The sequence below is a fragment of the Nerophis ophidion genome, linkage group LG15, assembly GCF_033978795.1.
Source record: "Nerophis ophidion isolate RoL-2023_Sa linkage group LG15, RoL_Noph_v1.0, whole genome shotgun sequence".
Lineage (NCBI taxonomy): Eukaryota > Metazoa > Chordata > Actinopteri > Syngnathiformes > Syngnathidae > Nerophis > Nerophis ophidion.
Window position 1 is genome coordinate 28255850 of NC_084625.1, and position 13794 is coordinate 28269643.

The 13794-nt window shown below is 35.0% G+C and overlaps 1 protein-coding gene across 1 annotated transcript in view; it reads right to left on the reverse strand.

The window, feature by feature from the left end:
* The window catches only part of tnfrsf11a (tumor necrosis factor receptor superfamily, member 11a, NFKB activator), a 38941-nt gene that overhangs the window by 11436 nt on the left and 13711 nt on the right, over window positions 1–13794 (reverse strand). Inside the window, exons 4-9 of the mRNA XM_061921970.1 lie at window positions 10352–10498; window positions 10190–10283; window positions 6341–6417; window positions 6147–6254; window positions 6001–6050; window positions 3780–4581 (exon numbers count right to left, since the gene is read on the reverse strand). Coding sequence (XP_061777954.1) covers window positions 3780–4581; window positions 6001–6050; window positions 6147–6254; window positions 6341–6417; window positions 10190–10283; window positions 10352–10498 — 1278 coding nt within the window. The remainder of the gene's footprint in view (window positions 1–3779; window positions 4582–6000; window positions 6051–6146; window positions 6255–6340; window positions 6418–10189; window positions 10284–10351; window positions 10499–13794) is intronic.

The following is a 13794-nucleotide window of genomic DNA, read 5'->3' on the forward strand; positions in this document are numbered from 1 at the left end:
AAAAGAAATGCAACAATGCAATATTCAGAGTTGACAGCTAGATTTTTTGGGGACATGTCCCATAAATATTGATGTTAAAGATTTCTTTTTTTGTGAAGAAATGTTTAGAATGAAGTTGATGAATCCAGATGGATCTCTATTACAATCCCCAAAGAGGGCACTTTAAGTTGATCATTACTTATATGTGTAGAAATCTTTATTTATAATTGAATTACTTGTTTATTTATCAACAATTCTTTTAGCATGGGGTGGAAACATCATGCTTTGGGGATGTTTTTCTGCTAAGGGGACAGGACGATTGATCCGTGTTAAGGAAAGAATGAATGGGGCCATGTATCGTGAGATTTTGAGCCAAAACCTCCTTCCATCAGTGAGAGCTTTGAATGGTTGACCAAATACTTATTTTCCACCATAATTTACAAATAAATTCTTTAAAATTCCTACAATGTGAATTCCTGGATTTTTTTTTCACATTCTGTCTCCCACAGTTGAAGTGTACCTATGATGAAAATTACAGACCTCTGTCATCATTTTAAGTGGGAGAACTTGCACAATCGGTGGCTGACTAAATACTTTTTTGCCCCACTGTACAATGATACAACAATGTACCTTTACTTTAAACAAATACATAAAAGTGATCCAGGGCATGTAATAGCTTTAATAATTATTATTTTTTAAATACCTGTACATTACGACCAGAATATTATTTTATATATATATATACTTTCTTGTTTCTTGGCTGATAGGCTGGACTAAATGACAGTTTTATATCACTTTGGTGAGGCTATTTTGTAGTGACTAACCATGGTTTCAAGTTTTCTCGCTATAAAAGTTAACCCAAGTCCTTACCAAACATTACCAAATGGGTCCAACACTAGTTTTTTTTCAGGGTAAACACTGTTTGGTGCGTCTACTATTGGCAAATGCGTTTTTTTCTATCGCATTGGGTTGTTTATTATGAGTTTATATGGACTACATCTTAATGTTAAAGCAGTGCATGTTGTACTTAAGTACGTTTGAGTCCAAAATAGGAACCAGAGGTGCAACAAGCACCAGTAATGTGATTCGTGGAGGTCTTTTGTCTTTAGCCTCGCCGAGTCCAATTGGACAGTTCAGCCATGTGACAAATGCAGAGACTTTCCAGTAAAACCAACATATATTTCATCTCTGTTATTCTTGGTGGCTGCTTCCAGCTTTTCTGTGGAAACACAAAACTGCCAGTGTATCAAATCGTGTAGAAGCGTGACCGCGTGGCAGCGCAGTGAGGAGGCCTACACAAACACAGCACACTCAATCCACCTGGCAAATATAGCCACACACACACACACACACACACACACACACACACACACACACACACACACACACACACACACACACACACACACACACACACACACACACACATCTTCACTTCTGACTGATGAAAGAATGAGTAATGAATGTCACTAAAAGCTGAAAACAGTTTGCTAACAGAGAACATTTCTTTACCAATATCCCAAAATAAAAAGCAAACATTCATTCTAATAGTCAAAACTGTAGTTTTCTTTTAAGTTTATTATCTCTAATCATACATGCATTTAAAAATGACTGTATATTATCAAAATAGTAAATAATACTAAATATGAAACAAGTTTTGCATTATTTATTTGCTGAATTTAGAGCAAAACATTTGTACACAAACATTTAAAATATAATTTTTTTGTACATACTACAAATAATGTGTACATAAAATATGGAATTTAATGTTTAGTTAATTTTTTAATACAATGAATATAATCTCTAAACATATACACATCTAAAAAAACATACATTTAATTAGAGTACTTTATATCAAAATAATAATACACTGCATTATTTACTGATTGTAGTAAAAAAAATTTGTACACACAAATATTTTAATTGTCACTCACAATATGATATAATTATCTGTAATCAAACATACTTTTAGAAAACATTATAAAATGTATATGCGTAAATATCACAAAAAAATAATGTAACATACTGCTTAACTTATTTTCTGAATATTACACACAAACATGTATCATTTTACATATTTTAAGTTTTACGATCAAATAAATAGCATCCTCTCTTGTCATACTGGCATTTAAAAATATAAAAAGTGCAAGAGTCAATAATAAAAATACTGTAATATTAAATTTCACAAAAGTTGGAAAAAATAATTAGTATACAAGAAATGTATAATGTTAAATATTTTAAATGTCATTTACAATATAAGAAATATCAATATATAACATGTATCAGAGTAAAACATTCTACAGATAATGTAACATATTTCATTATTTAGTTTCTGAAAGTACTACAAATAGTGTACACTGCGCATTTTTAAGTGTCACTATTAAAATAAATGAGACTTAAGAAAGACTGTTTAAAATATGAATAATCATTTCGAATTTGTATACCAATTTATATAAACAATTAATATTAATAGCTAATTGTGCAAAGTAAAAAATAAAAATAAAACAAATTTATACCAAAAATGTATATTTTGGTTTTATCTGACCGCATGACATTCTCCCAATCCTCTGCTTTATCATCCATGTATCCATTTTGGTATAAACTCAACTCGTCGTGTTTGGAGGAAGAAGAATACTGAGTTGCATCCCAAGAACACCATACCTACTGTGAAGCTTGGGGGTGGAAACATCATGCTTTGAGGCTGTTTTTCTGCTAAGGGGACAGGACGATTGATCAGTGTCAAGGAAAGAATGAATGGGGCCATGTATCGTGAGAGTTTGAGCCAAAACCTCCTTCCATCAGTGAGAGCTTTGAATGGTTGACCAAATATTTATTTTCAACCATAATTTACAAATAAATTCTTTAAAATTCTTACAGTGTGAATTCCCGAATTTATTTTTCACATTCTGTCTCTCACAGTTGAAGTGTACCTATGATGAAAATTACAGACTTCTGTCATCATTTTAAGTGGGAGAACTTGCACAATCGGTGGCTGACTAAATACATATATATATATATATATATATATATATATATATATATGTGTGTGTGTGTGTGTGTATGTATGTATATATATACATGTGTATACTGTATATATATGTGTATATATATATATATAATGTGTATATATATATATACATATATACATACACATATATATATATATATATATATATATATATATATATATATATATATATATATATATATATATATATATATATATATATATATATATATATATATATATATATATATATATATATATAGGGCTTCACGGTGGCAGAGGGGTTAGTGCGTCTGCCTCACAATACGAAGATCCTGCAGTCCTGGGTTCAAATCCAGGTTCAGGATCTTTCTGTGTGGAGTTTGCATGTTCTCCCCGTGAATGCGTGGGTTCCCTCCGGGTATTTCGGCTTCCTCCCACTTCCAAAGAACTGGGGATAGGTTGATTGGCAACACTAAATTGGCCCTAGTGTGTGAATGTGAGTGTGAATGTTGTCTGTCTATCTGTGTTGGCCCTGCAATGAGGTAGCGACTTGTCCAGGGTGTACCCGCCTTCCGCCCGATTGTAGCTGAGATAGGCACCAAAAGGGAATAAGCGGTAGAAAATGGATGGATATATATATATATATATATATATATATATATATATATATATGTGTGTGTGTGTATATTTTCAATAATGTAGCGGAATAAGGTTACCAAAATAATAGAAACATCTCTCATGCAGTGTAGCTCTGGAACATTCTGACCAAAAAGAGAGATTTCCATCCCATTCAAAATCATATTTCACATACCTGAGGTAAGAGTTGGTTCAGCCAGCTGACTCTGTAGGCTTCCAGGAGGGGGACACTTCAGCTCTATGTCTCCAGACAGGAGCGTGTTTCCTCTGCTGTCCCCCCAGGAGGTCCCCTGCTCGGAGTAGAGGTCTCCAATAGAGGAGGAGGTCTTTAAGAGGCTAACCGAGGAAGGCTTGCTGTTCTCTGCGGAGTCCGTGCTTGCCAGTCTGTAATATCCCTTCTGCTTCACAGGGGACATGTCTTTAAAGTGACCCTTGACCTCTGGCCTCGTAAGAGCCTTGCCCAGCGGCAGGCAGAGCTCAGGAAGAGAGCTGGACGCAGGAGTCACTGAGGAAGCACGGTGGAGAGGCGGTGAAAAGGAGACAAGAGACGCAACACTCTCCTTTTCCCCTCCACCTTCTGTGTGTAGACCCCCACAAGAGCAAACCCCGGGGGTCCCAGGACTGACAGCTTGGCTGCAATCTTCATTCTCTCCTACTTCCAGAGGCTCCTTGATCGGGACGCTGCACACACAAGAAGCAGCCAATAGAGGAGAAACACTTGTGAGTTCCTCTTCTTCAGACACCTCCTCTGGACCCCCGGACCCTTCACTCAGTTCCTCCATCGCCATTTCCCTTTGCAGGCCTTCCTTTTTGGTCATTTGCTGTGTGTGAGGGAGTGAGACGGTGGTACAGGGGATCGAAGGGGGCTGATCGCCATCAAGGGCGTGGGGGGCTTGGCCCAACAGTTTGGTGGTCTGACACGGGATGTATTTGAGACCCCCTGCTGCCCCACTCTGGTAAAGAGGGGCCAATGTCTCCTGTAGATCATAAGCACTTTATTAATATAGAACATTTACATTACCTGCCAGGGAACTTACGGTTCTAACAAGGTGTTATAGTTTAAGGGATGATGAAAAAAAATACTAAAAGGCTGTGAGCCATTTTGTTTTTACAGAAAAGGACAAACGTTGATAAAAAAATCCACTACAATTAATTTTTTTCTGTAAAATTAAAATTTGTTCCAGAAAATTGTACAACTTTTTTTCTCATAAAAGTACAACACACAATTATATTCTGGCTTTTTTTCTCTGTTAGATTACAAAATAAGAAAAAGTAAAAACATTTTTCAATGATTTTTGTTTTACCGTAAATATTTTTTACCTTAATTTTTTTTTTTTTTTTTCAAATTGAAAAACAAATCAAAGACATTTTTTGCAATACTTTTTTTCATTAAAATAAAAATAATTTTTTACCATACAATCACATGTTTTCATAGAAAGATTTGAGGATTGAAATCTGTTTTTTATATACAAAATGTATAATTTTTAACCCTCCAAAAAAATCCCCTTTAATTTGTTATAAGAAAAATCCAAACGTATTCCCGTAAATGTTAAGAGATTTATTTCTAATAAATTAGAGCTAAAATGTTATTCTTTTTTGTCTTTAAACTTACAAATAAAAAAAATAAAAAGGAATTCAAATTGTTTTTCTTGTGATATTATCAGAATACCTTTTTTATATAAATAGTCTTTTCCAAAGACATGATAAAAATGTTTAATTTGTAAAATATGTTTGACTTTGGAAAATATTGAAATTTTAAGATTTGATTGTAAGACTTTCTATCTGACTAAAATTTTACTTTTTTTTGTGAAGTAATTTTTTTGTTGGAAAGATTTCTGAAAAAAATACACCCGAAAAACATATTTTTGAATATGATTATCCCTGTAAAAGTATGACTGTAAAAAAATGTATTTCATCATTAAAAATGTTATTTATTTCACTTGTCCATACATCCATCCATTTTTCTACCGCTGGGCGATGGTGCCTATCTCAGCTACAATCAGGTATAAGGCGGCGTACACCCTGGACAAGCCGCCATCTCATTATTTCACTTGTATTTTCATTAAATATTAGTTGGTTTTTATTAGTATTTTCCTCCCCACGAACTCTGAATGTTTTTTTTTCCATAAAAAAGTACAACTTTCTTTTGTTTTTGTGAAATAGCACTTTATTCTTTAAATAAAATGTAAATAAAACATATTTAAATGGAAATAATTCCCAACGTTTTGTTTTTTTTCCTAATTTTTGGTGTGACCCTTTTTTAAGTTCAGGGGAAAATAAATGACATAATATTTGGTGCGGATCTCAAGTTGCAGTGCAAAAAACATAGGACCTAATGGCAATCAATGAATTTAAACACTCTTTATTTTGTATATAAAGATAACATTTCATCTTACCTGCTGTATCCTCGTCCTTTTCAGATTCTGAACGCATGATCGCAGATTAACTGCAAATACAAACTGTACATTAGTACCAGTTTGACTTGAAACTAATATATTTGTTCCAAAGGCTTTAAATCTTGTGATTTCCAGCAGCAATTTACCCGAGAGTAACTTGAGTTTGTCCTTGTAGCAGAAGAGGATGAGGATGAGGAGACAAAGGACGGTTATGACGGACAGCACTGACACTATCACCCAGGAAGGGGCGGCACCTGGACGAAGGATGAGGTCAGAACATCAGTGCACTGATTTTTTTTTTTTTTTTTTTTGAAAACTAAATTCAGGTGACTTTTCTTACTCGAAACAGGTGGTCCACACACCGCATCAGAGTGAGCGCTGCCTGCTCGTGTCTCACTCCTGCCTTCCGCCTTACAGCTAGTAGGAGGACAATAAAGAAATTGATTTCCAAACAAAACATCGTCTTCCACAACGTGCAATTTTCTCAAATTAAGAAAGCGTTTGACGCTAAATCACATTTAAAGAAAACATGTAGAGACCGCAGTATGACATGCCAAAAAGTAATGAGTCACTGCTGTCCGTAATAACGTCCTGCCCACAGCCCAAACACTATTATGTATATGGAATGCATGAAAATGTTATATTTTGCCATAATGATGCCCTCTCCCTGGTAAGTGTTGCCCAAAAAAATGCTTAAAATTAAATATAATACAACAATTGCTACATTTCGCAGCGTAAATTTTGGCACTGAAATGCAACAAAAAGTACACTCAAGCACCAAAAGGCAAAATTTTGTCATAAAAGTACTGTATTGTGTGATAAAAAAAAGAAAAGATTTATTTGTATTTTATTTAAATAATCTAAAAGTTGTATATTTCATCACATAAAAATTATTTTGTTAAGAAATAAAGTGTCATTGTCTTGCGAACTCAGAAAAAGTTACATTTAGCACTAAAATGCTATGTTTTGCAGCACAAATTGTAAACATGCAATTTGCTACAGCAAAATACTGACCCTAATCATCAAAATGCTACATTTTGCCCTGGAAATACTATATTTTGCCACAAAAATTTTGCATTTTACATATATATTTCAATGTACAGTGGGACAAAAAAGAATTTGGTTCTATTTTGGTTTCATCTGACCACATGACATTCTCCCAATCCTCTGCTGTATCATCCATGTATCCATTTTGGTATAAACTCAACTCGTCGTGAATACTGAGTTGCATCCCAAGAGCACCATACCTACTGTGAAGCATGGGGGTGGAAACATCATGCTTTGGGGCTGTTTTTCTGCTAAGGGGACAGTACGATTGATCCGTGATAAGGAAAGAATGAATGGGGCCATGTATCGTGAGATTTTGAGCCAAAACCTCCTTCCATCAGTGAGAGCTTTGAATGGTTGACTAAATACTTATTTTCCACCATAATTTACAAATAAATTCTTTAACATTTCTACAATGTGAATTCCTGGATTTTTTTTTACACATTCTGTCTCTCACAGTTGAAGTGTACCTATGATGAAAATTACAGACCTCTGTCATCATTTTAAGTGGGAGAACTTGCACAATCGGTGGCTGACTAAATACTTTTTTGCCCCACTGTAGCAACAAAAATATAATGCTATAAAGCAGAATTGCTACAAGTTGTCCCTGAGATGCAATTAAAAGGTTTTATTTTGCCATGTAAGTGCTAAGTTTTGCCTTAAATGAACATATACTATTATTAAATGCATATTTCAATAATGATGCAAAAATACTCTACTTGGCCAAATTACACAATGGAATAACACTATTTTGCCATGAGAATGCTATTGTATGCCATTAAAAAGGCTACATTTTGCCACAAAATCCCTATATTTGGTGACCCAAAGGCTACATAATTAGGTTAAAGTTAAAGTTAAAGTTCCAATGATTTTCACACACACACCAGGTGTGGTGAAATCCGTCCTCTGCATTAGACCCATCCCCTTGTTTACCCCCTGGGAGGTGAGGGGAGCAGTGAGCAACTACGGTGCCGCGCCCGGGAATAATTTTTGGTGATTTAACTCCCAATTCCAACCCGTTGATGCTGAGTGCCAAGCAGGGAGTCAATGGGTCCCATTTTTTTATAGTCTTTGGTATGACTCGGCAGGGGTTTGAACTCACAACCTATCGATTTTAGGGCGAGAATACTGAGAATACTCCATTCGACGATGAAAATATTTTTATTGTATCTACAGGTGTTTGTATTATTACTGAATTTATTCGTATTTTATGAAAATATAAAAAACTCTAAAGGTGCCATTGTTTGTGTTACCTCTACCTAAACACAAAACAATTAACATTTAGCTCTGGATTGTGCTATTGTTTGCTTTGGTAATGCTATACGCTGCAACATTCTATACACTAGGGGTCACCAACGCGGTGCGCGCGGGCACCAGGTAGTAAGGACCAGATGAGTAGCCCTGGCCTGTTCTAAAAATAGCTCAAATAGCAGCACTTACCAGTGAGCTGCCTCTATTTTTAAAATGTTATTTATTTACTAGCAAGCTGGTCTCGCTTTGCTCAACATTTTTAATTCTAAGAGAGACAAAACTCAAAAAGAATTTGAAAATCCAAGCAAATATTTTAAAGACTTGGTCTTCACTTGTTTAAATAAATTCATTTATTTTTTTACTTTGCTTCTTATAACTTTCAGAAAGACAATTTTAGAGAAAAAATACAACCTTAAAAATGATTTTAGGATTTTTAAACACAAATAACCTTTTTACCATTTAAATTCCTTCCTCTTCTTTCCTGACAATTTAAATCAATGTTCAAGTAAATTTATTTTATTTATTGTAAAGAATAATAAATACTTTTTAATTAAATTCTTCATTTTAGCTTCTGTTTTTTCGATGAAGAATATTTGTGAAATATTTCTTCAAACTTATTATGATTAAAATAAAATAAAAACATTCTGGCAAATCTAGAAAATCTTTAAAATCAAATTTAAATCGTATTTCAAATTCTTTTGAATTTGTTTTAACATTTTTGTACTGGAAAATCTAGAAAAAATAATGATTTGTCTTTGTTAGAAATATAGCTTGGTCCAATTTGTTGTATATTCTAACAAAGTGCAGATTGGATTTTAACCTATTTAAAACATGTCATCAAAATTCTAAAGTTAATCTTAATCAGGAAAAATTACTAATGATGTTCCATAAATTATTTTTAAATTTTTTTCACAAAGATTCGAATTAGCAAATTTTTTTCTTATTTTTTTCAGTTGAATTTTGAATTTTAAAGAATCGAAAATGAAGATAAACTATGTTTCAAAATGTAATTTTCATTTTTTTTCCTGTTTTCTCCTCTATTAAACCGTTCAATTAAATGTTTTTTCATCATTTATTCTCTACAAAAACCTTCCGTAAAAGGAAAAAAAAATGTACGACGGAATGACAGACAAAAATACCCATTTTTTAAAAATATATATATAGATTTATTTATTAAAGGTAAATTGAGCAAATTGGCTATTTCTGGCAATTTTTTAAAGTGTGTATCAAACTGGTAGCCCTTCGCATTAATCAGTACCCAAGAAGTAGCTCTTGGTTTCAAAAAGGTTGGTGACACCTGCTATACACTGTCTTCAAAATGTTATATTTTGCCGCAAAAACGAGGTATTTTGCAGAGATAGTGCAATGTTGCAGCATTATACCACATTTTGACATGGTACAATCCAGTTGTGCTGAGAAAGTGTCATAAGTTACCACAAAAAGCAGCATTTCTTTCACTCTTTTGGTGTTCTACTGTTACTTGTGTTAAAAGTAGCCAAGCTCAATGTGTTTGTAATAAGCAGAAACCCAAATAAAGCAAACAATTGTTAGAAACACACACACAATTCAATCCGTTCTCTCTATCCATGAATGTGTCAGATGTGTGAAGACAAATGGAGGGAAAATCTTTAACTTTAGGATGGGAGCACAAGTGGAAAGTGGTGTGTGATTCAGAGTTCCAGAGGAAGCAGTGTGTGTGTACGTGAGGGTGCATGCGAGTGTGTGTGCAAGTGTGTGTTACTCATTACAATTGGCGAGCAGTGAGCACACCAACCAACTGTTTTTCTCTTCATAATGTCAAAGCAAAAACATGATGACGGTGATGCTGTGTGTGTGTGTGTGTGTGTGTGTGTTTGTGTGTGTGTGTGTAAGTAGGTGGGGGTGCACTTACTTTGTCCATGGTTTGCATTGTTTGGTGTTGTTGTCGTCAGCAGAGAAGAATCCCTTTTTACACGCAACACACATCTTTAGGCCGTTTGTGGGCTCTGCCATTGAATAAATACGTTTGTTACTGTGTCGTATATTAGGGAAGCAGGTTTAAAAGGTGTCTCACCTGGCTCCACCTCCAGTCCGTAACCGGGTCGGCACGTGGGAACCTTTTCACAAAACTCACAGTTGATGGGAGAGCACTGGTAGTTGGGAAGACAGCGACAAGGCTCCTCAGCCTCCAGATTTTCTGGCCGGGACATGAAACCTTTACCTGGAAATTAGTATAAATGTATTATCTATATTTAGTGGTGTGAAAAATCTGTATTTTGACACAAAAATGCTAAATTTTGCTGCATTGTCATGAAAACGACATGTCGCTAAAATATTGTGCTTTGCCACAAAAATGCAATCCTTTGGCCTAGAAAGCCTACATTTTTCCACAAATGTGCATCATTTTGCTGCCTGAATGTTGGAATTGTCGACATAAACTACACATGTGACGGTGTGGCGCAGTGGAAGAGTGGCCGTGCGCAACCGGAGGGTCCCTGGTTCAATCCCCGGTTCAATCCCCACCTAGTACCAACGTCCGTTGTGTCCTGAGCAAGACACTTCACCCTTGCTCCTGTCGGTTGCTGGTTAGCGCCTTGCATGGCAGCTCCCTCCATCAGTGTGTGAATGTGTGTGTGAATGGGTAAATGTGGAAGTAGTGTCAAAGCGCTTTGAGTACCTTGAAGGTAGAAAAGCGCTATACAAGTACAACCCATTTATTTATCATTTATTTTGTCAGTATGATGCCATTGTGCCAATAAAATGTGATATTGTGACAAAAAAAAAAAATATATACATATAAAGTAGGGCTGGGCGATATACCGCGGGTTTGTCTCCGTGCGATATAGAAAATGACTATATCGCCACGTCATACGTTTCATACGTATACGCCCTCACGGAGCAGAGAGGTAACAGCATGGGTAACGTTAGAAGTGATGCTAGCGGAGCCGTGCGAGTGGTAATACAAGAGAAAAAAGGTGTGAATGAAGGAAGAAGTCATTCCCAAGAAAAACAGCAGGGGGTCCATGGTTTGGCAGTGGTTTGGCTTCAAGTGGGAATATGTCGAACAGACAACCGTAATAAGTCAAGCATTGCTATAAAAAGTAGCATTACTGCTAATATGTAGCATCATTAGAAAAGTCACCTGCTAGAGAATGAAGAGTGTTTACTCTGCATGTCAACATCTCTCATCGGTGCCACACCATCACAATGCTGAGGCAAACATTTCCACATCAACACCGTATGAAACAAATTAAATTTAATAACGTCCATAGTAACAGACCACATAGCGAAGGACGAACACTATTTAATTTCCTATTTTGCAGCTAATTTTTATTTGACACTTAAACTGTCTCTGACAATCTTGCACTTTGTTTTGGAAATGACATGAACGTTTGTGCCGTTGCTTGATAACTGTTTAATAAATACAGTTTTGGGCAATTGACTTAGTTGTGATTTCCTTCTCTGCATAAGAGTTTAAAATGAGCATATATTAATCTAGTATGAAGAAAAATGTTTTAATGTGGACACATAGAATCATCATACTGCTGTGATAAAATGTATCAAGTGTTCATTCAAGGCTAAAGCAAAATATCGAGATATATATCGTGTATCGCGATATGGCCTAAAAATTTCGAGATATTTAAAAAAGGCCATATTGCTCAGCCCTAATATAAAGTGCAGTTTTGCTACATCAGTATTATATTGTGCTTAAGAAACATAATAATTTGTAATCAGTGCAAAAAGCTTGCTACATAAGCAATATGTGGTACGGGTTACTAAAATGTTTGTAATTTGTATTTTGAAGCTAAATTGAGTCACTAAAATTCTACACAAAAAGTTACATAGTGCCCTAAAAAGCTATAGTTTGTCAAAACATATTGTCACAACAAAGCTAAATTGTGCTCTAAAATTCCTGGTTTTGCAGCAAAACTACACATTTTGTTTGGAAATTCGTGTTTGTTGTCTTCCTATAAAGCTAAGTTTTGTCACATTAAAATAGGATATTATGCTTAACAAACACCAACAAGTGCAAAAGGTTCCTACAAAAACAATATGTGGCACTGGATACTAAAATGCTGTAATTTTTTTCCTTTTAAAGTTACAGTACATCCATCCATCCATTTTTCTACCGCTTATTCCCTTTGGGGTCGAGGGGGGCGCTGGTGCCTATCTCAGCTACAATCGGGCGGAAGGCAGTGTACACCCTGGACAAGTCGCGACCTCATCGCAGGGCCGCTACAGTACATGTTGTCACTAAAATGTCACGTGTTGCCACAGATATATTGTGTCTTAAAAAAAAGCTATGGACTGCCAAAAACACTACACTTTCTCACATGAATGCAATATTTTGTCAATTAAATGCAACATTCTACTCTAAAATGCTCAAAAACTAAACATTTAATAACTATAATGCTGTATTTTGCCATAAAAATTTTACATTTTCTCTTGATACAGTTTGTCACTGTAAAGCTAGGTTTTGCCTGATCAAAATTATATATGTCCTAAAAAAATAGTTCGTCAAAAACACTACACTTGATCACAAAAATGTGACATTTTATCAATTACATGCCACATATTTCTCTGAGATTCCTGTTTTGTTTTGTTTTTTTGCCACATAAGCAACAAATGTTGGCACTAAAATGCTGTATTTTGCCATTAAAATGTTCCATCTTGTCTTGTAAAAGTATAATGTCACTATTATGACATAATCCATCCATTTCCTACCGCTTGTCTCTCTCTGGGTTGCACAAAAATGCCATATTATGCCCAAAAATGTTCATTACAATTATACTATATGTATATATATATATATATATATATATATATATATATATATATATATTATACTATATATCATGCTCTCTCAGGGAGAGCATGTCCCAAATTCCAAGCTGCTGTTTTGAGGCATGTTAAAAGAAATAATGCACTTTGTGATTTCAATAATAAATATGGCAGTGCCATGTTGGCATTTTTTTCCATAACTTGAGTTGATTTATTTTGGAAAACCTTGTTACTTTGTTTAATGCATCCAGCGGCACATCACAACAAAATTAGGCATAATAATGTGTTCATTCCACGACTGTATGTATCGGTTGATATCAATATCGGTAATTAAAAGTTGGACAACATCAGATTATCGGCTATCGGCAAAAAAGCCATTATCGGACATCTCTATAATCGACTACGGAGTAGCAACGGACTACAATGGCAGACTCGCGCAAATTTTCAGAACTTATACAGATCCCAAATGCATATCAGCAGGCACCAGAAGGTAAGAAAAGTTGTTTTTGCATAATATTGCGAGACAAAATGCCAGATAGTTTGCCCTGATGTGGGATCTGACACTCGTGATTTCGGGCTATATAAGTAAACTTTGATTGATTGATGATACATTTTGTGAAGAATTTAGAGCATTTTGGCACAAAAAATCTCCCAAAACTATGTTATGTCGCTAAAAGATGAAAATGAAGGCTGCCATGGCAACATCTTCCTGTGTTGTGTTGTTTGTGTGTTATG